At 53.6% G+C, this 27,812-nt stretch overlaps 1 protein-coding gene across 1 annotated transcript; it reads right to left on the bottom strand.

Moving 5' to 3' along the window:
* Window positions 1–41: 41 nt before the first annotated feature.
* On the bottom strand, window positions 42–26,914 carry MXRA7 (matrix remodeling associated 7; the record flags this gene model as incomplete). Its single annotated transcript, XM_080356270.1, has 5 exons — window positions 42–156; window positions 13,267–13,366; window positions 17,339–17,405; window positions 19,591–19,686; window positions 26,489–26,914. 5 exons carry the CDS (start codon window positions 26,912–26,914, stop codon window positions 42–44), a joined length of 804 nt encoding a protein of 267 aa, XP_080212396.1.
* Window positions 26,915–27,812: the final 898 nt, after the last annotated feature.

Raw genomic sequence — 27,812 nt, 5'->3', positions numbered from 1 at the left:
GCCAAGATGACTTTTGGGCATAGTCTCCACTGGCTGCGAGGTTATATATCATACAGTCTAAGCTGCTCCTTCATGTCTCCTTCAGACATCTCTCCAAATGTGTCACTTTTTTCCTTCATGAGCCTGAAGATGGCAGCCAGCTGCTCTCTCTGAACCCTGTCGAGAAGAAAAGGAGAGGTAGGAATAGCCAGTCCCCAGAAGGCACTTTGAGCAACAACACCAAGGTCAAATAAAACATAAATGCAAAGGCGAGTCACTTCACAAGCCTTACTGGCTGCGGGAAATCTGCCTGTGTGAGATAAGAAAGAGAGAGCCCCTGCCTTTCCTTCCTCCACCTTCCCATCTATCCAACCATCCTGCTCATCTCGCAGTGCTTCTTTAAATGTGGAGATAAACCAGACTGGTTTAACATGGGCTTTGGAGTTCCTTGGGAGTTATTTAGGCTCGAAGCTTCAAGACAACTTGACATGTGAAATTTCTTAAGACCAACATGTCCCAGTTTAGCAGACTCCATAATGAAACTGGATTAAGCTTCATCAGCACAGTGTCTTTTCATTCTGTAATGAGCTTATGTAGACACAGAGTAACTCAGGAATAGCTATTGCATTTTAAATGCATACCCTAACTTAAAATAGAGACCAGACCACCAGTGTGGACATGACTTTAATCTGCCACTGGAAGATAAGAGCACAAATAGAAATTTGCTTGGATTTGAGAGTTCGTCTGCAATGTCAAATGATGAGATGGGTTCATGCGGCCAGTCCAGCACTGAGGTGATCCCTGTGTGGGCACTGGCTGACCAGGGACCATTGAGCTCAAATTTCCCTCCCTAGAAAATCCCAGAGTAGATTATTAACTCCCTTCTGCCCATAGCAGATGATATTCTGTTTTTTCTCTAACCTGAAGCAGTTAACCATTGTCATATGTGCTGCAGCATTAAGATTGGTATCTGTCACAGGGCTTTATTTGGGGAAGCTTTATAGGAGGGCTTATATTGGCCATACATCTACTGATCATCACCCAGAAGGCTGATCAGCACAGGAGTGTCATTTCTTCACAAGTAGCTCAAGAACTGATGCAACTGTCCACAAAATCCTCTTTTAGGGGAAACTGAATGTGCATCTTGGCTCTGGCCAGGACTGGCTGTGTGCTGGTACGTTCTTGTTGCCAGACTCCTGCCCGACTGGGATCAGATTGCAGTGTTGTCTCACACCTCACACCCCACTGTCCTGTGTGAGAGGAAAAGTTGTGGTGCTTTATGGCTGTAACGAGGGAGAAAGTTTCTATTACTTCAAGGCTCATTTTGCCCCTGCTTGACTGTGTGGCCAGAATTCAGCGACAGCCCAGCAGCTCAGAGCACAGATCTGCTGCAATCCCAGCTCCTCCTGCTTGTTTAGCATCTTTAGACTCGCCCTGAGCTAGAAAGACAGACTGTGGCTTTTGCTTCCACATTGTCACCTTGTCAAGAGTCCTCTGTCCCCATCACAGCCAGGGCTGTGCATAGGGCTTTAATACACTGTAATTAATCCATTTAAATGTGCACCATTCGTTAACTTCCTGCAAGTCCTGTGTGGACAAGCTATTAGCTGTTCCAGTAACAGGAGGAGTAGAAATACCTATCAACAGGAAAAAAACAGGACACAACCTTTGCTTGAAGGAAGAGACGACAGCATCAAGACATCAGAAACAACCATGCTGTGAACAAGATCAGTGGAAGGAGATAGGAACAAGCAGAGGAGCCTTTGCAGGCTGAGCTCCTGCCGAGTGGGGCTCTCTCTGCATTTTCCCCTCTGCTGGACTAAGCCCCTGCAGAAGCAGGAGCAGAATGTCCTCTCAGCACCACTGCAGCAGGCAGGGCAGGAAAAAACAAGGCAGATCCTGGCAAAAGAAAGTTCATTTGCCAGCTCTTTTCTATTGCAATTAAAATGCAATTGGTCCTAAGGCCAAACGCATCCTGACAACGATGTGGGATGTTTCGGTTACAAAAGCTCTGGCCACAGGCTGACAAGCGCCTGGGTTTGTCTGTCTCTTCTGTGATGTTTTGTGCTTACACGAATAGCATCCAGCCACCCTTTCCAGACGAGAGGAAGGGAAGCGCAGTCCTTAGCGATCAATATTTTATTTTAGATCACCGCCGGGCACCAGAGGGCACATTTCCAGTCTGGTGTGGAGAAATTCAATACAGAGCTTTGCATCACGTGTCTGAAATGCATACCAGCTGGGAATGCTCCACACAGGGCCGCATCCCTTGCTCCTTATTCCACAGGCATTAACGCTGCTGAAACCTTCAGCTCCCCAAAGGCCCCTTTCCTTGTCTCCAAACCTCCAAAATCAAGATCAGAGACAATATTCACTCATAATTTTTTTTAAGTGCAACATCAATGTGTTTTGTCTCTCCCCTCGACTTTAAACAGCATGACCATGCATTTGAAAAACAGAAATAATAATAACAATAAACAAAGCTGTTACTGCTGTTCCTCCTCTGCGCTACATAATCTACAGCAAAGAGAGAGCAAAACAAAGATAAAGAGAGAAAAGTGCCTGGGAAGGAAGAGTAAGGCATCAAAAACACGAAGCTGATTTTAAAAAGGAGCTTCTCCTATCAAAGGTGACCTTGTAAAGCAGCTTTGTACTGCTCCAGGTTGTATTTTTAATTATTATTTCAGATCCAACCTACCCCATTCACATGTAAAATCATTCTTTCTTCCCATCAGCGCTGTCCTCAAAACTACTTGGATTCAGGAGGTCAAACAGGATTTTACTTATTTCTGACAAAATAGATTAATTAAGGATTTTCAAAGCAGCCTAATTCTTCTTGATAGGCAATTGCATTTGCATACTTAACTCCCGTAGGCTCTTTTGCAGACATTTCAGGCCAATAATTTGATGATTAACCGAAGGTTTGGGGCAGTGAGCATGTTCATGGCAGCTGAAACCCTGGGCAGTGCTCTGCACTGGGAATGTTGCTAATGGCTCCGCAGCCAAACTCCACCAGGATCCTGCTGCAACACCACATTGCTCCCACAGAAATAAGGGAAAATCCCTGCCTTTTGCCACTGGTCTGACTCTATTGTTGAGGAAACCAGTGGAACCATTTATGGGACAAAAGGCATAGGAGGGCAGAATGTACCTCTAACCCAAAATCCAGATTTTCAACACAAATCTCTTGAGGAAGATGTTACAAGCTGCTGGAGGCAGGGAGGACAAGGACAAAACAAACAAACTATTCAAAGATTTATTGGACCAAACAAAGGCAATTTTTACAGATTCAAGCCACTAGAATTACAGTCCTTTGTATAAGAGCCACCATCAGATACAAAACAAACAACCTAAACAAACAAAAGTAAAAAATACCCAGACAGCCATTTGAGTTGAAGAAATAGCTTGACTTGCTGCCACTAGCAAAAAATCTGGACTCAACTATAGACTTTGCTCGATGTACATATTGCCATGTAACTTAAACACAATGTATATAAGGCATTCTTTGCATAGTTGGGTGCTCGGGACACAGTCAGCCAGCCAGCACCGAGGGGAGACAGCGGCTGTACCAGCGGGACGTTGAAGCAGGGGTCCAGATGTGCCTAAATTTTTATGCAAACTACCGAACACGCTTGCAGTTGTCGGCTGGGAAGGGACAGACCAGCCTCTTGTAAAGTTGAAGCCTCCTGCTGTTCTTTAAATGAGCCCTTTTATGAAGAGTTTGCCAACCCCGGGCGCTGGAAAGGACAACTGTGTACAAGGTTTCAAGTATTGTCTGCATAGGGATCAAAAAGGAAAAACAAAACAAAACAAAAGCAGCCTGTTGGGTTTCTGATATGTTTGCAGCATTAGCCAAGAGGCAGTTGTCCTGCAGTGAGAAACTTCGAAGGACACATCCCCACCCAGCCTGGTGTTTTTACACCATCGTTAGGGGACACAGGCCCTCTTCTCACCCTCCCAAACCAGCTGGGTTGGATTTGAAACCTGCTCTGTGTGAAGCAGGTATACGCACCCAGCCGGATTTGTCGTCTAGACGTGACAGAGCTGAGGAGCAACGCTGAGCTCCGGCTCCAGTGGACAAGCCACACAGCTAGCAAGAGGAGAGGGCACCGCAACAGCAAGCAGGCAGTGGAATGGGGAGGGTGGTTCTTCCAGGACCCCCAAAATCTCATCCTGAGCCAGAGGGAACCCCTGATGCCATAGCTACCTCCTTGGGTCTCTCCTCTTGGGAACCAGAGTAGGGAAAAGTGAGAATCCAGATATTAACAGCAGCCAAAGTGTGGTCTCCTAAACCTCCACCACAAGCAGAACGGCTAAACTATCAATCTTCGTCACTTCTCAAGTCTTCTGTCTACCTACGGAATCGGCTCTCTGCCAAAAATCACTACAGAAGCAAAATTTGAGTCAGTCCAGCTACCATCTGCCATCCCTCTCTTGGACCCCACTTTGTCCCTCCACCTCTCAGAATAAAGCAGCATTGTGCAACATTTGGAATCATAGGCAGTTCCCACCCCCCAGCAATGAAGAGGAGTTTGACCCCAGGAAGAAACAACTGGATAATCTGGTATAAGGTCCAGGCTGGTCTGGGGGAAGAGCTATGGTTCGCCCCTCTCAATAAAATAACACAGATTTATTGGCAGGCCTAATACATGATAATGAACACAACTAATAGACTCGCTGTAGATTTAGTGTCCAATTTGGGTTCTGTTTGGGGGAGAGGGAGGAAGGTTCATCTCCTAGGACATCCCAGTCCCCCAAACACAACTCATGTCACTGCTTGGGCCCAGCCCCAGTCCATGGAGCCACACAACAGGATCTCCTCAAACTTGGTATCACAGAAGTTTTTGAAGAACTCAACTTCAGACCGAAAGGGGATCCCAAGTTTTGAGGGTTTATGCATTTTTCTTATGGGTGTGTTTGGTTGGTTTTGGTATTTCTCTCAAGCCTTTAAAGATGCCAAGGGATGCCTTTAGGAGGAGGCTAGGGACAACTTCATATAGTCTTCAGTTCTGCAAAGAGAAACAAGGAGAGAAGAGAAATAATTTCAGTCATTTCACCCCTCAGGTTGGTTCATTATTAACCACATCAATGACCAGGAGGAAAACAGTGTGTGTTGGGGAAGGCAACTTCCCACCTCAGGGCAGAACAAGCTGCTATTTGCAGACCTTGTGCCTCTGAGGAAGAGGCACTTCGCTTCATCAACTGCAGCAGGATAGTTGAAACTCAATCAGAGGTGCAAATCCTCTTGTCTGGAGCCAAGTCGAAGTTATAGCCCTCCTGACCTACTGATGAGAGCTGAAGAGGCCCAACTAATTGGAAGCCTTCGTTAGCTCCAGGGGTTGCTGCCTCACTGTCCTGGGCAGCTGGCACCCTTGTCCAGCCCAGATTCTTCCTCCCACCTGCAGCCAGATGAGCCAGGACCAAGCACTGGTTTCACAGGGCAGTGTGCCTGAACAGCTCGACCTTTCTCAATCTTCCTACAGATGTGTCTGTTCGAGGGAAGGAGGCAAAAAACCCAAGACTCTCTGCAGATCATGGAGCTTCCTTTTCATAGGAAGCTCCCCCAATGCCCCAGGAAAGGAAGGTGAGATGATTGGATGTATTTTATGGTTGGGAACATCCAGGCATTCCCTGAGTTCTTGCAGCATGTGGTTAGCAGAGTCAGGGCTAAAAAAAATGGCCCCTTGTTCTCAGCTTGAACCTCTGTCCTTATTTCCCCAGCATCTCTCTTGGCCCAATGGGGCACACTGAACAGTGGGCTGGGCAGCTGCCCATGGACACAGAGACCTGCACTGAGGTGTAGGGAAGTTACACCACACTTACGAACACACACAGATGTGCCCCAGCCTAATTCCTCCCAAATTCAACAGGGTTCACTGCCCATAACACCTGAATCCCATTTGAAAGTCCCCTACTCCTGCTGGCCACAGCACAAAGGCAAGTCACAGCCTCATCTCTGCCTCGCTCTTCTGCAAAAGGCTGCAGCTTCTCCAGCAGGCTCACGAGTGCAGCCGGCAACCCGGATCCCAGACGGGAGATGGAGCGTGAAGCATGACGTGGGACCAGGGTTACTCAAGTAACTCAGTGCCAGCCCATTAGGACAAAGAAAAGAAATGCTCTGGAGTGGATAATCGCTCTGCGGGATCCGCAGCGCTGAGGATCGGATCATCCCGCTCAAGTCACGCAAGCGTAATCAGATTTTATGCGTGAGGGCATAAGCTCGTTGCCACAGGGGCCCAGAAGGAGAGGTCCCTGCCAGCATGGCGCAGGTGGAGCAGGAGGGATGGAAGATGTCAGGGAGGGAGGACAAGGCTCAGTCGCAGCCGGCAGCTCCTCACAGGGATACTCACCTCCAGGACAGGGCCAAGCAGACAGCTGGGGTGACAAGATCTTAAACCAAGCATGAACTTACTGGAGGATGCTCATCAGATCCATGTGCATGACAAGGATATGCTTTTCTGCTCTTGGAGCAAGCTGTGAGAGGGATTAGACCAAAGAGCACGTGGCAGTCCGTCACTGGGGACACTGGGACCGTGTAACCCCCTCAGGCTGAGAAGCTCTGGCATTGCTGCCATGGAGCCTGAATGATTTCATTAGCTTGGGACGGAGGCTGAGAGCTGTGAGCCACTGCTTATCTTTGGCTCTTCCCTCCTTTCCGTTCACCTTGGAGGATGAAATCAGCCTGGTCAGCCTGCATTCCCCCAGCAGCACATTAATCAAACCAGATCAGGCTCTTCTTTTGCTGGAAGCTCATATCCTCTCTTCAGATATAGATTATCCAAACATCTCTGCTCTGGGCCCAGCAGAGGGCCAGGTCAGTGGATAGGACGATTTGTCAGTGGGACATGGTTCTGTGCAAGGAACAACCGGAGAACAAGGAGCTCTGATAAAGGCAGATCCCAGCTTGTGAGGGAGGCTCAAGTACTGAAGGTCTCAAAAGATCATGCTTCTCCTGAAGCATGGAAAGTGGGTGTCCTGATAGCCTCAGAAGCATTCTCCTCTCTCCAACTCAGCCACGGCACTGGCACAAGGGCACGGGCTGCACATTTTTGAGAGCAGGCAGCATCCCGGCACTGTCCACCCCTCACACACACAAAATCCACAGCAGGAGATCAGGACATCCTGTAGCCCACCCATAGACTATAGCTTTCCAAAGGAGTCCTGAGCCACTCCAAGCAGATCCTGGAGCATCTTGCTGTAATCAGCTCTGGTAATTGCATGTGCCATTTTCAGGAACAGTTTTACTCAGAAAGCTGATTTTCAAAAGTGTGAAGCATTTCCAGCTTCTTCCCCTGGTAGAGGCTTCAGCCCTCCAGTCTGCAATCCTGGCAAGGTGGGCAGATAGCAATCTGGCTCCAGACAAGTCCCATCACCACCGCTTCGCATTTCTCTACCCTTGGGACAGCTGCTATGTCATTTCTGGTAGCAGCCATAACTCAGTCTTGCCCAGATCAGGGTATTGCAGGGAGCACACAAGGGATGACATACTAAATCTAAGTTTTCCTGGTGGCCCCAAAAGAGTGGGCCAGTTGCTTTGGCCAAGAGGCAAAACACAGAGAGAGAGGACTTAAGTGCAGAACAGGGAGAGACAGTCAGTGCATAGAACAAGAGAAGAGTGGGAGAGTAAGAGGTACTAAGGGGAGCTTCTATCAACACAAATCCAAAATTCCTCCTGTGGGACAGAAAAGATGAAAGATGCACACAACCTGCTGCTCAGGAACACCCAGAAAGCCAGAGCCTGTGGGACCAGAGAGCACAAGCCCCATCACCTCTAGGACAGAGACCAGTGAGGAGTCAGTGGGGTTGGGGACTGTGTCACCCCCAAACTGACCTTGCTCACTGCTGTTTCAAGACAGATGCCTCCCACGTTTCCCATCCACAGCAGAAACAGCCAAAAAGGCCAGAGCAGAGTCAGGAAGGTGGTTCCAGATCACGATCACCTCCCTCAGCCATGTGTCCATCCTTTGCAACACTCCTGACCCCCCCAGCCAACACCGCAGCAGAGGGGAAAGCCGTGGATGGGCCAGTCTGCATGTTCCTCCATCGCTCAGTGTTTGTGCTCCAGCTCTCTGTCTACCAGTTGACACCCAGCCTGGCGTGATGCCCCGATTCCCCACAGCCCTCGGTGTCCCCTGGCTGCCGGGAGCCACAGAAGAGGCAGAGCCAGGCTCCAAGGGTTAGCGGATAGAGAATGGCAAGCTGCCCATGCCGCACGGGATTAAGCAGAAGCAGAGGAAGACAAGTTGTGAGCGCTGGGTGAGGGAGACACAGAGAAGCAGCCACAAGCTGGGACAATTCAAGACCTGAGCCAAAAGAACAAAAAGCCCAGGGGCTCAAAGCAGAGTCACTGTCTGGTCTGAAATCTCATCCCAGGCAGCGGCAGAGACTCACACCCTGCAAAAGGCTACGGGGGAACCTGCAAAGGTTTCATCTCTGGGACACGAGAGGAGGTAGGAAAGGGGCTTCCTGGCCTCCCTGTCCCCTAGGACTTCCAAGGGAGGCATCCTGAGTTGCTCAGCTTTTAAAGCTGCTGGGGACTCATGACTCAATCAGATGCTCTATAAATAGGGCCAGAGCTTAACCCCACTGACATCTCATAGGTCACAGGACATTTACCCTGGGGAGTTGGTGGAGTCAGGGAACAGCACTGGGCCACCAGCAGACTCCCTCCTCATGCCAATGGAGTCTGGCACCTGCAGAACGAGCATCAGAGCAGGAGGAGCTCAGCAGGAACCCCCAAACACACAACACCCATTTCCTACAAGAGGCAGGTGGGAAGCAAACATGCCTCCTGCACGCAGCCTTGCCCATGGTGGCTGCCATCCCCACGGCTGGTGGCCGCAGTGAAGCAGTGGCCAGCCTGACCTGCAGTCCCACAGCCCCAGGCTTTGCGGTCCCTTGCTGCTACTCCTCCTCCCTCAGCCCAGGACGACTATCATGCTGCAGAAGATGAAAAGCAGACAAATAATAAAAGCCCAAAGAAAGCCCAAACTTACCAGCTTCCCTCATCCATAAGAAGCACCATGCTGGACAGGACAGCAAAGCCACTGGTTGGGGTGAAGGTTAGCAGAAGAGAAGGGAGGAGACAGAGGCCCAGATCTCATGCTGTGGAGAGTGGGGAGCAAGCAAGCTCGCCAGGGCTACATGGTGGCAATGCAGGGAGTGGACAGGGACAGATGCCGATGGGAGCTCTCCTGAAATGCAACTTCCCCCGGCCCCATCCGCCCACTTATTTTTGGAGGACCAGTAATGGAGATGTTTGAAATAGATGAAGGTCTGTCAACATGGTCATTAAACCCCTGCAGCTGCTTCCTGCCCTTGTGTGCTCCACGGTTGTCGTCATGAGCATTGTCTCATTCAAAACTGAGTTTCAGCATGCTTCTCCCTCAAGCCACAGCTGCATTCCTGCTTTGGTGCAGGATAGGTCCCTCCTCTCTGCCATTCCCTAAAGCCAGGAGATGAGAGAAGAGGACTGGGAAGCAGGAGGAGAATTTGCCCCTGGAATGGGTCACCTGGCTGTGGGAACTGAGCCCATCAGCCAAATAAACTAGGAAGCCATCTCTACCTTCTTCTCAGTCCTACAGACTTGGCCATGACCTGCTCTGCCTCATGGAACTGAATGCAGAGTCCCAAGGCAGTTGTTTCTCCTGATTGTTTTATCATTTGTCTTGAGTGGAGCCTTGTTGCAGCTGTCAGTGATCACCACAGTCCTGAGCATACTCCTTTCTAACTGCAAAAAACCCCAACTAACCTCTTTCAACCTCAAGAGAGGTTCAAAAAGCAGTTGGCAGAGACCATTTCAATCCATCCATGCGAGCCAGGCCCTGAAAGCATGCTGGGGAGGCTTCCTCTTCTTCCCTCATCTGCCCAAGGCACCCAGCCAGTCCAGCAACATCTAACAGTCCTTGCAGGCTCTGCCTCATGCCTACACTACTCATCCCTATCTGAACAGGGCCAAGCTGCACCGCTACACGTCCTATTTCTCAGCCTGAACTAGTGCTTTGCACCATGGCAGCTGCAGTGGGCAATCAATGGCCAAACGCCTCAGGTGGAGAAGAGAAGGATTTGGGAATTATGCTGTGCTGGCTTGACTAAGGGTTGCATCCTTCCCCTGCATTCTTCCCCTTCCTGCCCAGACTATTGTTCCACCCCAGGGGTGCAAACACTATGTGCTTCTGTTCTGGAAGTCCTGGTGACCCACCAGGTGTGATCGAGGACAGCAGATGTGTTTGCCACCTAGACTTACTGTCCTTCTCCCGCACCGAGAAGTCCCTTTATTTTTTAAGACTGAAGTAACCAGGAAGTTGCATCACTCAGTAAAGGTCACATTCCTTCCCCTTTTAGTCCAGATTTAGCACCAGTTTGAAGCCGCAAGACTCCAGTGAATACTAGGCAAGCCAACCACAACTTCTGGAGCGATGCAGGTTAGAGCAGAAGTGGGGTTTTGGTTAAATAAACCAGTCTACTGCCTGCCCATCCTTTCCTGTCTGAAGTCTTGTAGCTTTCTAAAATCAGGGGTCCCCAAATTAAGCCTCATGGACTACTGATCACCACAACAAGAAGCCTGAAAAGGGTCTGGAGGACCCACATGCATTTTTGGGGATGTTGTTCACAACCCATTTCACACAGGAACATCTTGGGAAAATTGGAGTGCTGACAAGGGCTAAAAGCAAAGACTAAGCCACATAGCTTTGGCTACACACCTTAGGACTAACTACCTACTCACTCAGCAGCCCTAATTTTCCAAATCAGGGAACAGAAGTGGTCATGGGATGTCCAGCTTCAGGCGTCCAAGAGGGAAGAGGAGAGCATCCAGATGTGAGAGCCCCTGTTCCCCCTGGAGCGCTCATGGAAGGCGAGATGGAGGCAGAGGGGAGGGAACTCATTAATCTGTTATGAGAAGGGAAGGGGGAGGCCGGTGGGGAGGGAGGTGGGACAGGCAGTCAACTGTAGCTCAGGAACAAACCCTCCCCCAGAAAATGAGACCGAAAAGCAAAGAAAAACCAAAATAAAAACACATTAGCAGATGTAATCAGTGATACCACTACTTCTAAGAAACAGCGCGTCCTTACCAAAAAGATTTGCAAGAATGTTTGTGGCCGAGGACCTAAGGTACTCGCTACAGAGATGTGAGATCAGAAGTCAGCTCAATCCTGCAACATAAAGGTGGCAAAACCTGGGTCACAGCAGCTCGGCAGCACGGTCGGGGTGCATGGAGTTGGGGAGAGGGATGGGATGGCTGAGGAAGAAGGATGCAGGGCTGGGCTGAGCCGCTGCATTCAGCTCACCCGGGCGCTTACCTGGCAGCAGCCCAGCCCTTACAGCATCTGCGAGGCTGAAATGAAAAGCTGCTGATGCCGCAGTGGAGATTTGGAGGGGAGGGGAAGAGTAAGCCAGCAACAAAGCAAGACAAAAACATTCACCAAGCAAGACAAAAAATATTCACAAAGCTGCCTTGAAGAAATTAACAAGACAAATATGGGAGAGAAGAAAATAAAGGAGCAGTTGGAAAAAACACATCTTCTGGTAGCTCTCAGTGTGGAAAGGTGCAGAGACCCTCCAAGGGACCCCAAGGCGCTGTTCGTCAGTCCTAGGGACACTATCCATCAGTCCTAGGACTGCTCCAAACAGGTGTGAGCAGCAATACCCAAGAGATCCCACATGCCCAGGAAAGGTCCACCACACCCTGGAGCTGGTTCTACTGTCCTGAGTACAAAGCCCCCATCCCACTGCTGTCTGCAGGCAACGTCCCCTCAGCATCTCCAGGCAGGTGACAGCAGGAGCATTTATTGTCACCAAGGAACCAGCCCTACAGGACTCCTGGCCCTGAAAACCAGAGCAGTGGTTGCTCAGCTGGTTTGGATGGAGCTGCTGGTGCACAGGGTTCGAATTTCCTCCTCCAAGTAGATTTTTGCATTGGTGCTTAGCAGGATCCTGAAAAGCAATTCCCATTGAGCCTCACAGGTTTCACTTGCATTCACTCGGTTCATTCCATGACCACTCTCCCTAAGTGCAAAATTACACTAACAGACCTGCTTAGTGTGTTACAGGTTGTGGGCTTTAGGCAGATAAAGATATAACAAAATGAAGAAAGAAAATAACATTTTCCCGATGCCATTAGTGCAGAATCAGCCCAGTGCCAGAGGAAACCAGAGGTCATCTCCATCACTGACCCCTCAGCCCTTGCAGATCTTTGCTCCTAGCAGTGCTATAAGGCAGGTGAACCCCAAGAGCTGAGGACAACTGGGAGCCCAGAAGCCAGGGGAGAAAAAGAAGATATCTCATCAAGAAAGCTGGGTTTGATGTGGAGAAAACAACTGCAGGCTGGGCTAGTGAAGGCACCTGCATGGAGCCCCATGCACCATCCACATGTCCCCCAGGACCAGAGCGAGGAGACGGCAGCAAGGGCAGGTCTCTGGGTTTACACTGTGTACCGCAGTGCCCTGCTGATGCCATGGAGACAAAGCCTGGCCAGCCCAGCCACCAGCAACCTGGAGATGCTGCCCGGAGGCCTCAAGGCCAGGTTTGGCAGCAGGATCATACTTTATTGGCTTTGGATAGGGCTTTGCAGCTCAAGGTGGAAGGTTGGCTTTGATTTCCCTTGTATAGGCTGGGAAATCTTGAGCTAGAAAGGTTGGTTTTTGGTAATAACACAGGCTCTTCCTTTCTTCAGACAGGGCTCAAGCTCAGGAGAAATCTTTAGCAAGAAGCGTGAGGTGGATAATTCTCCTTCTCTACCAAGCCAACAACTTGGCAAATCCCCACCATGACTTAGAGCTGAGGAGCCAGCCCTTGGTACGGACATTCCCAGTCTTAGCCCTGTCACAGTGAACTCTAAAGCTCCACGCTCACTTGCTTTGCCCCCGTATCTCTGAGCTATGCCCATGCCCTCGGTTTGGAGGCCATCCACAGGGTAAAGGGAGGCAAAGTAGCTAGAGATTAGGTCCTCAACAGATGTAAATCGACGTGGTACTAATGGGATCAAGGGAACTACACCAGCTCACATCAGCTGGGAAATCTGGTCTAAGCATCAAGAGAAGGAGCTTGAACAGCTTCAAGAGTATACAGGGCCACAGTGTCTTCATCTCTTAAATCTGTGTGACTTTATTTCTCTTTTATTTCTCTTTTATTCTCAAGTCTTCCTGGATGGGAGAGGTCTGGACCACGGTGCAATGAGAAGTTGAGCTACCACGGTAGTTTGGGGACAGAGACGTCTTGAACATAGCCAGATTGCTTGGAGAGGATGCCAACCAAGTGGCCTTGGGCAAGAAGAAAAAGAAAACTCACCTTTGTTCTTCCTCGAGTTCTTCTTTGGTCATCATTGACTTGTACTGGTTTCCCCTCAGCTTTCCAGGACTGTATTTAAAAGAGAACGTCTCATCTGCAGCTGGAGAGACAAAGAGGAGCAAGAGATTGTATGAGCCAGAGACCTCCCGAGAGCATTGACCAACAGCAGTGGGCTCGTTCCCTCGAGCTTCTCACTGATCCCTGCTCTCACACACACACCCTAAATGGTACGGCCACCCCAAAAGATACTTCTGTGATCAGCTCCAGTCTTCAGAAAGCCTGGGCAGTGTCGGGGAAGCTGTGTGGATTGTGGTGGAGAGCCAAGGTGTTGCTGGCCGGAGGAGAGCAGGAACCCCAGCACTGGAGACAGCGAGCACTGCTGGGAGTGAGCAGCCGTGCTTGGCAGCAGATACCAGTAAATCCTACAGCACAGGAACCATATGCTAACGCGCTCTTTGGATTCAAAGCCTTGCAGGCCCATCTTGGCTTATCAAGACATGCTAATCCTGCCCTGATTAGCATTTTCTGCTTCTCCTCTTCAGACTTGCATTGCTTCTCTCTCCATCTCCTTGTCCATGGGCCCTTTCCCACCCTTAGGACTCATGGATGGTGGCACGAGCAGAGCTGTCCTGGCCATGCAGCTCAGCAGCGTTCCTGCAGCCCTTGGCAAAGCTGGTGAAAAAGGGAGATGCCACCCTGCAAATCCCGGGGCTGCAAACAAAGCCAAGCCAAGGCAGACCCAGAAGCACCAACACAGCTGGGTCCACATCCCTCTGTCACCAGCCAATAGACCTAAAGAGGACACTGAGGTCTCCTTCTCCAGGCCTGGGTGCTCTCCTACCCAGCTCATCAGCCTCAGCCATGTGCTAATTAGAGCACCGAAGCTCAGGGACTCTGAGCCAAAGCCGATCCTTTTCCAATCGGATTTTGTTCGAGCACTATTTGCTTTTTAAAAACCTCTCCCCCTGCTTTATCTTCCTACAGATGGGAGAAAACAACAGGAGTGGAGGTCAATCCAAAGGGCAGCCCTGGAAGAATGGCTGTGTTGAGTAGTTGCCTTTACTGGTTATCTGTGGGCTGTTTATCTGGGAGCCTTTATCTCCCAAGGACTGCAGCACTCAGCTGCCTTACATCGAACCATCTAGCATTGCTGTTTCCACCCATCCTAAGAGCCCTGGGGATCCTTCTAAGGGGATCACAAAAAGATGATGTTACAGCCCTGAAAAACTGCACATTATCCACAAACCAAATAACCAGGATGATACCTCCCAGCACCAGCAAGATCCCAAGAGCAGAGAAACTCTGTCTTCTGTAGCAGGAGAGAAAGCCCCAGCTTGTACAGAACCTATTGCCCATCTCCAGCCACCTAGAAAGCCCCTTCCCATCCTCACCGCTGCTACTGCAGGCACCATATCCATGACAGTCTCTCTTCCTCCACCTGCCTGAATGAAAAATACCCCACAGCTCGTCTCCTCCCTTTCTTGTACCCAGCAGGATTCAGCATCAGCAGCTTCCCCTTATTTTCCGGTCAATACTCCCCTTATGGATTTTCTCCCTCTGTCCACAGTCAACTGCTTGATTTAGCAATTTCTCCAACCCGTGCACTCAGCTGCTGCCAGGGCTCTCACAGACCTTGGGGACCCCCACGCAAAAGGCAAGTCAGGGCCTCATTTTATAGATGGGAAAACTTGAGATCTCAAAAAAACAAGCTGCACAAAGCTGCACAGGCAGGTACGGGACCGAGCGTGCCGACCGCTGCAAGGTCACTGCCACCGCCATATGGAGCGTGCCTGGAGCGATGCTGGTGCGCTGGGAGTTGAACAGAAACCTCCTCCATGCAGATACCCATGTTTCCTCCCTTGTTCTCTACCTCTCTGCATCCCTGATCTTGGGGATCTTCCCTGGGAAGTCCTGCTGGATTACTGCGCAGTTATTGATCCAAAGCGTTTCTCTAATCCCGAAATGCCATCAGGGCTCCCGGGGGAACAACAAAGCAAATCCTTTCCCTGGCATCTTCACATGTGTCCAAACACAAGCACCCCCATGCTCCTATCCTGCAGCGCCAAACATTCAGCTTGGCCGTATCCCACTTCCCTCAGTGGGAAAACCCTCCGTACTGGCAGATAATCAAGTCTGGCCAGCTGGAAACAAACAGTAATGCCGCGGCTTATCAGCCCTTTGGGTGGCTGTAAAAGTGCATGGAAAGAAAACTCAGCTGGCTGCTGCTTTGGGAGATATTAGGAGAAAGGAGAAAAAAAATAGAGGGTGTAACATCCTGTTTCTTACCCGGTGCAGAGCAGGAGCCGCTTCGTTACCTTTGTATAGCTCGCCTGATTTCAAGGATAATTAAGATCATTTCCCTTACGTGGTTTTCTGCTAAGTAAATTGAGATTTGGGATTTTGCCTGTCCCAAAAAGGGCAGTTTAATTGCCACCCTGCCAGAAAAGAATAAGGGAAGAGGGAGGTGAGGAGGCTACACATCTCCCTGCCTACGTGTTGTTGTTAAGAAGGAGCCAGCGTGCGGCTTTGGAAACCACTAGATGTTTTCCGAGCTCAGGAACTTTCTTTGCAGATTGAAAACAAAACTTCAGGAAACACACAGAGAAGGGGAGGCCGGGTTTTCGCGTGGACTACAGAAATATGAGGTGACCTACTTACTCAGAGCCTCCGTGAGTTCATATTAAAGAAAACATTTGTCTTTCATCTCTCTGCCCTGGCGTTGCCAGTGCTGTGACCCTGGGCTGGCAGGGTGAGAGCAGCCCCTCGAGCAAACCTCTGCTCTGAAATGCTTGTTCTGTGCACACAGCAAATACCTGCTGCCTCCCTGCCAGCTCCCCCAAACCAGGAGAAGCTGCTCTGGTGGCTTTGGCCGCTGTCCCAGGCTGGTGACAGACTGTCTGCACAATCCCCACCTGCCCGAGGTGAATCTCTGCCTGTGGGTTTGCCGGGCAGCGGTTCAGCGGCTTGAGTTGGACTGAGATGGTGAAGGAAGGAGGAAAGTTTCTCCCCAGCAAAGCCAGGGCGCTGCTGCTATTCCCAGCTGCATGCTGTCGCCTCTTCATCATCAGGTTGAGCCAGGACTTCATCTGTTATAAACCACCTCAGAAATGGTGTGAACAATTCAGGAGAGGAGTTGGTGGTTGTCTGCAGGAGGTGCTGAAGGAGGATGCTGGATCAGCCACAACTCGGGGCCAGGGACCATCATCACCTGATCCTGAGCCACAGCCGCTTTGAGGTGATACACGGCAGTGCTGGAACATCCCTGAAACAGGGCTGAGCCCAAGGATGCAGGACATGGCAGAGCAGCATTACTGAGCACCCATATGTCAGGATATGTCCATCATTTCTCAAACCAGGTACTTAAATCTCACGTGGTAACATCCCCAATCAGCAGTGCTGCAAGGAAGCCTAACGGGGTGGAAGAAGCGTCTTTTGGGAGCCCCATCTCTGAAGGCGCTTCCCCCACCTTGCAGGCATGGCACCAGGATTAAAATTTGATTTTCTGTGGCATTAGGCGTAATCCTTCCGAGCCAGGGGATTGCCACACAGCGCCTTAAAAAGGGCAAGCGGAAAGTGGGGCAGGGCAGGGGGAACACCCCAAGCTCTCCTGCTGCCCGCGGCCACCCCGGGCAGAGGCTCCTGGGGTCACCCCAACATCTCAGGGGCTGCTTGGGAGAGCAGAGTCCCCTTCAGACACACACTCTTGCTTGGCACCATCTGTTTCATTGTCTTATGAGCACAGCAGTTGTCAACCCAGTTAGACAATTAATCATTTTCCAATCAACTAATTGGCTAATCAGTTAAACACGGCTCTGACTAAAGCCCCTGGAGATCGTCCTGGATGTGAGGAAGGAGCTTTTGGGGCAGCTTCATCACAAAGCTACCCCATGACAAACAGCCCAAGGGCAGCTTGGGGAGCAAACAGAGGCTGCTGCCAGGTTAGGAATCCCCTTTGTATTTCAGTAGGAATCTCCTTTGCATTGGCAAGAGGAAGAAACCCATCCCCAAGCACTAGGGGCTTCAGCCCCTCAAACCCATCCCTATGCTCGCTGCAGGCTTGCTAGACACTCACCATCCTCATCCTCATCCTCTGGCTCTCTCACCATCAGCTTCTCATTTTCTGAGTCCGGATCTTCTTCCTGGAGGAGTTAAAAATGAAGCAGCTGTGAGGAGAAGGTGCTGTGCTAAACCACCTGTTCTTGGCCAGGGCACCAGAGCCCACAGGAGCTGGCGAGGCAAGGGCTGGGTACCCTTCTCTGTCGTCTTCACAGAATAAGCCAAAAAGATGCTCACTAACGAGCAAGGTTCATTAACTCACTTTCTTCTTGCTTGTCTGCGGGAGGGATTTGGCCTTGCTTACTGCAGCCCCACCAAATGCTATGAACTGCAAGTACCTCCTCATAATCGAGGGAATATTAAGATTTTTAAGAAGTTCCTGCTAACCTGGCACCTCCAGGCAGAGTCTTGTGCCTGAGCATCCTCCTGGGCTGGCATCCCCCATGCCCCCCACCCAGCCTGGCGTTGTACAAGGGACCCAGCCACAAGCGAGGGGACTTCTGTATGCCCCAGGCCAGGCTTGGATGGACCGTCCCAGCACGAGGAGGTGGGTCCCCAGCAAAAGCCACCGTGTAGCCACGGGCCAAGCCAAGCACTCGCCAGCTGGGACCAGTGGTGGAAGCCAGTGCTGGGGGGATCGTGCTGGGACCCCCAGGAGCCTCTCTGGCAGCAACCCCCCGAAACATCCCTGGCTCCTGCCCACAGACCCACAGCCCCTTGTTCCTCCAAGACCCACCTGCCCACACATAGTGGTGGCACAGCTGATCTCTGCAGCACAGGTTGAACAGCAATTAAACAGCACTTTTAAATTTTTTTTAAATGCAAAGCAATTTTAGACATTTTTGGGGTTGCCTCCCACAAGTTACAACAAGCTTTATCAAGCCCAGATTCCTTCCCTTTGTGGTACACACAGCGTTCCAGATCTGGAGATAGGGCAGGGACACATGGCAGTGCCTCAACAGACATGCCCTCCTCCCACGAAATGCAGCAACAAGCACCCCGGCTGCAAACCTCCTGAGCTGAGCCTGGAGCTCAACAGCACCCTGGAGAACCCATCCTCCTGCATCCTCGCCAGTCCTGTGCATCTGATTTGAAGCGATGGGCCTGGTGTGCAAAGACTGGGGAAGGAGCATGGAGGTACCCTGGCAAGCTGCCACGCTGTTGAGCACATGGGAAAAGTCGGGGTGAAGGAAACCCAAGGGAAATGACAGTCCAAGCAGGACCCTGCGCAGATCGGAGGCTTTGCAACGCCCAGCTTCAGATAAACTGCTGGAGCGTGGTATGCAGCCCTGACCAGAACTAGGTTAGTTTGTCATCGGTGAGGAATGTGCATTATTCAGAGCCATTTGGCTTCTTCTCGCCACCCTCCTCTTGGGCTCCCCAGAAGGACATGCCAGTGAGACCCCCCCGCCCCCTGAAGCCACTGCTATTTCAGGCCACAATTCCAAACATGGGCACTTCCCGACGGACACACGGGCTTCCCCTGGGGATGGCTGGGAGCAGGGCAGCATCCAAAGGAGCAGCCTCAGGGAGGGGGGGCTCAGCCACAAACCCCAGGACAGCGGTTTCCTGTCATATCTGTCTCTCCCTATGAGCTGGAATGCCCCCGGGGAGACCCAGCCCTTCAGGAGTTGGCACAAAAAGGCATATTTTAACTTGCTCCCTGCCCAAGCATTAGGTACTGAAAATTTCTGGGCATTTAACAGTGGAAGCAAATAGGAAATTTAGGTGCCAAACCTTCAAGGAAGAAAAATATTTATGCTCCAATGCAGAAGAAGAAACATGGAGAGGGAGCAGCTGGGGATGCCAGGCTGTCAGGCAGCAGCATTGTGCCACAGCCGTGCTGGGAACCCCCCACTCGCTGCAGCCCAACATGTTTCTGCTTGGGTGGCTCAGAGGCAGATTCCAGCACCTCCCTTGCCCCATGCCACAGCCCCAGCCTCAATGTCCCTGTCTGGGCTCCCTGGCACCTGCAGCCATGGCTGTGTGACCCCCAGAGCCATCCCGGGCTGCCTTGGTGTGACCCCAACCCCCAGCAGGAGCCAGGCATCGCTCCCCGCACATCCAAGCGGCACATTTGCACCTGGAGAACTGGTTCTTTCTGTTTTAAATGGACTCAACCATTAAAAACCCAACCAATCCGCCACCCTGGTGAGTGCAGTGGACAGGCTTTGCCCCATCCACAGCCACTGCTCCCCCAGGACGATGTCCCACCTGTGCAGGGTCACCAGCACACGGTTCACTGTGCCAGCTCCCCGTCCCACGCACCTCTGCCTTGCTGGGAAGCTCAGCCTGGCCAACTCCATCCTCTGCTGGTCCTGTGTGCCCAGGGCTGGACCCAGATGAGGCACCCACAGTTGGTATCTGCAAAGAGGGAGAAGCTTTGAGCACAAACGCCCCCGAGCCCTCCCCGTGCCCAACAAACCAGCCCCGACAGCATCAGCACGTAGGGATAAATCTCTGGTTGGGGCCGGCAGCCCCAGAACCAGAGCCCACGCTGCCACCCATCCATGTGCCAAGCCCTGGCACAGCTGCTGGTATGAGAACACCAGAGACCTCCAGTGCCCAGCCCTGGAGCCAGGGTTTGGTGCTCAGGAGCTGCCTTCGGTGGCAGCCCCAGCCCACAGGACAGGGACCCTGGCAAGGACAGGCTGAGAGAGTTGGGGTGTTCAGCCTGGAGAAGAGAAGGCTCCAGAGAGACCTTATTGTACCTTTCTGTGCTTAAAAGGGGCCGATAAGAAAGATGGGGACAGACTTTTTGGCAGGGCCTGCTGTGACAGGACAAGGGGGGATGGTTTTAAATGAAAGGAGGGGAGATTCAGGGTGGATATGAGGAAGAAATTTTTTTACAATGAGGGTGATGAAACACTGGCCCAGGTTGGCCAGGGAGGTGGTGGATGAACCATCCCTGGAGACATCCCAGGCCAGGCTGGACGGGGCTCTGAGCAACCTGAGCTGGTGCAGATGTCCCTGCTCATGGCAGGGGTGGCACTGGGGGAGCTGGGAAGGTCCCTTCAACCCAAACCATCTGTGATTATAAGGAGCTGTCGGTGAGGAGGAACAGCTTGGACAGCACCAGGCTCAGCTGATGGAGCAGATCAGGGCTGGCAGGAGGGGAGAGGAGAGGAAGGACACTGTGTGCTCAGTTTGTAAACACTCACAGGGGCTGCTCTGCCAGCTGCCTTCTCCATCACCAGGTAATACCCCCTTGAAACCCCTGTCCCTGCACTGCAATCCCAGAGCTGGGGCTTCCCTGCACTCTCAGCCCCATGTTGGCTTGGAAAGCCAAATGATCTTGACCTCCATGCAAAGCTTTCCTTCCCCTGCCCTCTCCAGCCCAAACACATCTCAGCTGAACCTTTTTCCTCTGTGCCAGGAGAGCAGCCGTGGAGGAGGATACGCGTGGGCAGGGAGCAGGGACATCATGTCCATTGGCCTTGCAGCAAAATACCAGCGCTGGGCTGGGAGCAGCCTCCAGGCTGGCTTGAAAAACAGTCGGGAGGGACAAAACTCTCACTCTGAGCCTGGCTGCACCCACAGCCCCTGCCAGCCGGGGAAGAGGGGAGAGCCCTCCCCACCCAGAGCATCCAGACACCCCCAGGGAGCCTGCCCCAAATTTCAGGGCTCAGCCCGCCATGGGTAGCGGGTGCTGCTACACCGGTTCCCCTCGCAGCCATGGGGCAAGAGCAGCTGAGCCAAGGGGTGCCGTGTCCTGGCCATGGGGTGCTCTGAGAGAGCCGAGAAGGGTCCTGCAGCTGGAAAATGGAAGGGGAAGGTGTTGAGGCAGCACTGGGAGAATTGACAACCAAAAAGGACACTAATGGTACCCTGGACACTGCTCTTCTGCATGGAGCACAACCCAGAGCACATACAGGGGGGCTGTTTTGAGCGGTGAGCAGCAAAGGAAGCATGGCCCAGGGCAGCAGGAGCTGCTGGAGAAGCAGGGACACAAATGCTATGGCCACCAGCCCGTGAGCCAGCATCTCTGCACAGTTAAACGCTGACCAAGAAAGCCTCCCCACAGAAAGAAAACAAGGGCAACAACAAGCACTGCAGCGAGACTACGCACATCGTTACCCGGGAGCATCTGGAGGAGACTTGACATGAGCCGCCCAGCCCAGCTGCTGCGGCAAACAAAGATCACATTGCCACCGGCATCGGCAACAGGACGTGTTCGGCAGCAGCTGCCTGGCCCCGAGGCCACACGGGGACGGGAACGTGCCCCACACTCCCTGCCAGCTCCTGTTCACGGGCGGGATGGACCCAGCCCACTCCACAGCACATCCCATGCCTGCTTGCACTCAAATCTTACCTCTGCACAGCTCGCCAGGGGCTCTGCAAAGCCCAGGAACCAACCACCGCAGGGTTAAAACCCAACAAGTCATGTACCTTAAATAACAATGCAGCAATACATCTGTCTTGGCTTTTGGCAGCGCTTGGCTTTAGAGCTGAAGCATTTGTTGGATCATCAGAAAGAAGCTTTTGCCCTTTAGCTTCCGTGGCCAACAAGCGAGACGCCCGCGCGAGGCTGACTGCGGCAGCAGGGGCTCCGGGCCAGCGCGGGGCGAGGACATAGACCTCCAGAGACGCTTTGGGCATGGGCAGCACCGACCACAGATGGACCCAAGTCACTCAGGGGAAGATGGTTCAGAGGCAGGAGCTTCGTGTTGTCCCCCCAAAATCTCCCTTGTGGCTCTGCCACCATGCGAGCCCCTTCCCAGCCCTATGGGAGACAGAGGCCGGGCTCCCCATCACAATGTCGCCTGGTTTTCAGCTCATTTCTGACCATTTTCTCCCACTTCCTCCATCCCCGGCACAAACCCCTCCAGGTTTCCCTTCTCAGAATAGACGCGAGGAGGTTGTGGGGCTGGTGTGTTCCTCCCCCTGTCTTAGGGACAGCCCTGGTGTCAGTGGGCAGGATGGGGACAAACGAGTGCCCCACTCCAGCTCTGGGAAAAGGGAAGATCCTGGGCTGCAAAGCTGGGGGAGAAAATTATCTTGGATTAAACTCCTGGGCCCTGCGCGTTGCCATTTATGGCTGCACTTTCTGCTCCAAGCCTGATGCAAGACATTGCAAGAGGGAAAGAAAGCAGACAGGAGACAGACAGCCAGAAAGAGAAAAGCCAGGAGGAAAAGGGGAAGGAAGAAGTCTTTAAAAAAAAAAAAAATAAAAGAATAAATAACAATGTTGGTCAGAGTGCAGCAAAGCAAAGCAGCTGCGATGCCGGCAGCTCCCTTTCACCCCACCACCGCAGCTCTGCATCCTCCCAGCAGCCAGAGAAGCAGCTGCTACAGAACAAGAGCAGTTTTCCTGCCCCAGGCAGTGTCCCGCCAGCCCCGGGGTGACAGCAGGGGACACTCCCACCAGTCCCCCCGTCACTGCTGTGGGTAAAGACAGGCAGCCAGAGCCCCCCCAAAGCTCCAGGAACATCCAGCCCCCTGCGAGGGCTCAGGCGGTGCCAGGTCTGATGAGCAAAGTGCTGGCACATGTCACCAGAGCGTGAGGAGTCTTGGCTCAGCAGCACCCATCCCTGGAGCACCATCAGCACCCCCAGCATTGCATCCACATGGCTCCTGTGGTGCTCCCACTTTTTCCTCCAGCCTCAGGCAAGCAAACACCACAGGCACCAAGCCCGGGACACCTCTTCCTGCCACAGATGGGCCAGACGGCATCCTTGGGCAGGAAGCAGGGGCTGCCCTCGCCTCCAAACCTCATCCGGCAGCCATTCACATGGGGGCACTTCCGAAGGCAAGGAGTCCTCGTTGCCTCTGCTCCAGCAGCACCCCGGCTCTGGGCAGGCTCCTGGGGCCATTCCCAGCCCAGACGGGACTGGGCAGCAGTCCCACCTCCCGTTCCCGCTGGAGGGGACACAATGTAAAGCCCCGACTCAGTCATGCCCCACGCCGTGCCCCAGCACCAGCCCCATGCTCCGACCCCACGCTGGGATGCAGGGGAGGGACACACACACGTCCTGCCTTGCCTCCCAGTTTGCAGACGCAGCAAGAGACGATGCACTTGTTATCAGCACAGACCGCACTGGGTGACAGCCGGGGCACATCCGAGTGGTTACAGGTCTGGCAGGGGCCCGTGACTCTGCCAAGGCTGTGACAAGGGGTGACACATCCCTGTGTCGCTCCCCACCACGCTGTGGGACACAGAGCTCCTGCCCCAGCCCTGTGACAGTGCAGAGGCAGCCTGCACACCTGCCAATTAAAGCCAGACTAATTACTCACCCGCTCCCCTGCAGCACAGGGAAGCAGGCAGGACGTACTAGAGAGGGAGAGGCTGACTTCTTATATTTAAAGCGAGTCTCTGCGGAGAGCTGGGTGGTTTGCACTTCTGCTGTCTGATGTGTCCAGGGGTGCTGGGAGCCCCCAGGAAGGCACAGATGGGGGTGAGGGGGACAGGGGAAAGGTGCTGGGAGCTCTGCAGAACAGGCAGGTGACACCCCCTTAGTGCCTTTGCTGTGAGGGTGACAGCACAGCACAGTGTCCTGGACAGGCAGGCTTGGCAGAACTTTCCCTGGCCAGGATGAGCTGGGCACCTCCAAGAGCAAGGCCTCTCCTTGCTAGATGACCCCCAGAGCTGTCCCCTCTCTCCCCACTGTCACCCACTTCTCCCTTTGAAGCCACCAGCTGTGGTTAACCCTTGGCAAACCAGCCAGGCAGAGCCTGGCACTGCCTTCTCCCCATCTCCAGAGCAGCTTGGCCAGGACAGGACCCAGCAGCAGCTCTGCACCGCCATTAAAACCCCTGCCCTGTCCTGCCACTGCCATTTCCACAACAGAAATACTCATTACAGAATTGATGTTTTCTGACCGTTTCTTGCAAGAACAAGACTCAGCAGCCCCAGCGACGCTGCAGTTCCCACCCAAGAGCTTTTTGTTAGGGGATCGCTTTGACAGCGCTGCCTCGTCCGTTAACAAGCTGAGGATGGGGATGAGAACAGACAGCGACACACTAATTAACTTTTTTGCAGTGATGGGGGCCACTACCGGCAGTTAACAGAAACAAAGACTCCTGGGCTCCTTTTCCTGCTCATTTACTAACCATGGGCACGATGCTGCAACGGTTTGTTCTGAAGCCTCAACCCACATGGATTTTAGCAGACGGTTGCACATGACGGGCTGCCCCAGCTCAGGGTGCTCAGCAGATGCGGGTTTGCAGGGGCAGGGAGAAGAGAAGGAAGGCGGCAGCGAGGTGCGTATCTCCAGCCATCAAACCCGCCCTCCCTGAGCAGGTTCACCCATCAGCACATTGGTCAAGTGGTTAATGGCTGCAGTGAATCTGAACCAGCAGTACAAGCTGAGCAAACAGGAGGGAAAAGAAGGGGGGAAAAAATATATATATATAAAATGAAAGCAAGTTCTCTGAGTGCTGAGCACAGGCCCCTGCTTGCTGATTTGCTGATGTACCCATTCAACTAAGCAGCCCTGAGCCTGCAGCAGCCCCGACGCTGCCGTGAACCCGCAGCTGAGTGTCTGGGAGCCTCGTCTGCTGAGTCACATCGGGGCTGCAGCCTCAGCCCGGCCAGGATGGGTTTGATGTGGATGGTTTCCACCAGCAGCCGCCTGCAAAGCAACACGCTGCTCTGCCCAAGGCCAGTCCCATCCCTGCCTGTAGCATCTGCTGGGCTCTGGCCTCAGCAGCACTGGAGGAGGAGGAGGAAAAAGCAACTTTGAGGATATTTGCAGGGAGCAAAACCAGGAAACCCAGGTGCTGCACTGCATCACAGAGTGCTGGCTGCGCCATGGGCCCCACAGCAGCTCTGGCTGGGTGGCCGGCTTTGCTGCTGAGCTAACCCAGTCAGCTAATGGCAGCCCAGGGGCTCTCCAGCTTAACAAAGATCCTGCTACTCAAAGTCACCAATAAATCACATGGCAAAGGGACAGATGTGGCGTCTAGGATGCTGGGATAAGAGAAGGGGTTGCTTGAGAGCCATATCCATGGCCAAGGGGTGCTGGGAAGGGGAGGGAGAGAGCTCTGAGGCTCAGAAACTACACGGGGAGGTGAGGAGGAGCACAGGGAGGCAGAGCCACGTCCCAGCCCCAAGAGCGGCTCAGGGCTCACCCCTGCGCCTTGCAGAACATCACGGTAAGGAGGAGGGTACATAACCCCCTGGGACTTGCCCAAGGCCATCCAGTGAGTCAGTGTGATGCTTTCCAAGGCGAGGGCTGTCTGTGCACTGCCCAGCAGCCTGGATACAGTCGCTGAGGATTACAAATACTGCTAATAATAGGCAGCAGGCGCCTGGGTCCCAGGCCTGCGCTCCCCACCCAAAATGTGCTGCCTGCACACAGGCGACGCATCACTCCTGGATTTCTGAGCCACCCCATTACTTGCTTCCCCTCACTGGGACAAAGGGCTGGGGTGGGAGAAAACAACCAATGCAGGGAGTTCAGGCACCTCAGGTTGTCACCGAGTCACATCTGAGGCGGGCAAGAGCAGAGCAAGCTCTTCCCATGGACACTGGGTCACTCTTTTATTTTTAAACAAGATCTGGTGCTGGAGGAGGATTTACCAGGCATTTATAGGCATCGCTGCCCCCCCCGCCCTCTCCCAGTTCAACCAGGGGTCAGACCTTGGGGCCAGCGTCCTGCTGGGGTTGGGAGGGAGGGGGAAGCCAGTCCCTTCCCCTAGGGCAGGCAAGGACAGCCGGCCAGGGACAGCTGAGGGAACCCTGCGCTGGCAAGGGGACAGTTTGCGGCAATTCACAGAAAGAGGATGCAGACAGAAAGAATAAACACACACACAACACCCTCAGTACCTGGATGAGCTCTTGGGAGAAGGAAAAGGCTCGGAGGGGCTGGATGTGCAGACAGGAGAGACTCACACAAACCAGCACTTTCTTCCCTTAAACCTTCGCTGTCTTGATTATTTTTAAGAGTATTCCTTGGGGAGTGGTGGTGGGAAGAAGCCCGAAACACGCCCCCCACTGCTGCCACGCTGGGGGACAACGGGCTTGTCCCCATCCGAAGGCAGACCCCGGCTTTTGCCGGGACATCTCTTCTTTTAGAGGAAAACCCGACCGCTGCGCTCCCGCCCGGCCACCAGCTCCTCCCGCGGGGACGGAGGCAGCCGGGAAGGGACACGGGGAAAAACGGGGTACATTGGCTGCGGGGACACCAGCGGCCCCGGGAGAAGCTCCGCAGGGAGCCGGCCTTACCTTGCTCTCCGCATCCTCCCGGCGCCCGGGCTCCCGGGGCTCGGCGGGCGGCTGCCGGGGGATGATGCTCTCGGCCGCCGCGGGGCTGGGCTCGGCCGCGGGGCCCGGATCCGCCGCCTCCTCCCGCTGCTCAACAGCCGCCTCCTTCTTCTTCTCCTCCTCCTCGCCCGCTCCGACCTCCTCTACCGGCAACCGGCCCCTCTCGTCCTCCGACTCCTCGGCTGGTCCTGCTCCCTCCGGCGCCGCTTCGCCTCCGGAGCCGGGGCCGCCCTCCCGCGCCGGCTCAGCCGCCGCCGGCTCCCGGGGCCGCTCCGCCGGCCGCTCCCCCTCGCCTCTCCGCAGTCTCACGAAGACAGAGGCGAGGACGATGGCCAGGACGGTGAAGAGCAGCGGGACGACCAGGTACCAGTCCACGGCCACGTCCATCCTGCCCGGCTGCTGGAGCCCGCCCGACCCGACTGCGCGGCCGCAGAGGGTGCGCGGCCAGCGGCGGGGCTGGGCAGGCTCTCAGCCGGCTTTACCCGGCGTCATCTGCCCGGGCCCTGCCCACAGCCCCGGCCCCCCCTCTCCCCAGCCTCGGCACCCCCCTCCCGCACCAAGCCGGCAGCCAGAGCGATCCCCCCCCGCCACGTCGGGGATGCCCACACGCCCCCGCTCACAGCAACGGGTGGGATTTGGGCAAAGGGGACAGGGTGAGGAGGACTGCCTGCAAGCGGCCAGCTCTGCCTGATATGAGTGTCCGGCTCAGGACAAGAGGATCTTCCATTAGACACTGCCCTATATACAGAAAAGTCGTTCCCAGACTGTTCTGTGCACGCACTTGCATCGTTCAAACTGTCTGACTTGGGAGGGTCTCTGCTTCCTCACCTCCGTCTCCGGGGCTGCTCGCTGTGGGCACACAGGCACTCACAGAGTCCCTGAGCTCAGCAGGATTGCAGGGAGCTCTCTGCAGGCTGAGGGGTCAGCTGCCCGCCATGTAGTGCTTAATGAGCATTTGCACCTTGTTAGCACTTGGCTGGGTAGCAGAGGGGCTGGCAGGGTGAGGGAAGGCTGTCCTGGTGCTCCTCAGTGAGGAGCATCTGGCAGCACCTCTTCGTCAAGCTTCAGAGCATCACTCCACCTTCCCCAGCAGCTGTGGGTGATACCAGTGGCATGTTTGTTTGAGTTACTGTCGCACCCACAAACTGGGAACTGAGAGTATCTGGGCTGTGAGAGCCTCACCCCAAGCACCTTGCTGCTGGGGTGTCTGAAAAGCAGGAGGCTCAAAAAACCAAGATGTGCCCCAAAGCCATTACAAGCTGGCAAGGAGACTGGCCAAGGGGAT

This window comes from Nesoenas mayeri (genome assembly GCF_963082525.1).
Source record: "Nesoenas mayeri genome assembly, chromosome: 19".
Classification (NCBI taxonomy): domain Eukaryota; kingdom Metazoa; phylum Chordata; class Aves; order Columbiformes; family Columbidae; genus Nesoenas; species Nesoenas mayeri.
The sequence above is the reverse complement of the archived record's forward strand: the minus strand, read 5'-3'. Positions and strand labels throughout refer to the sequence as shown.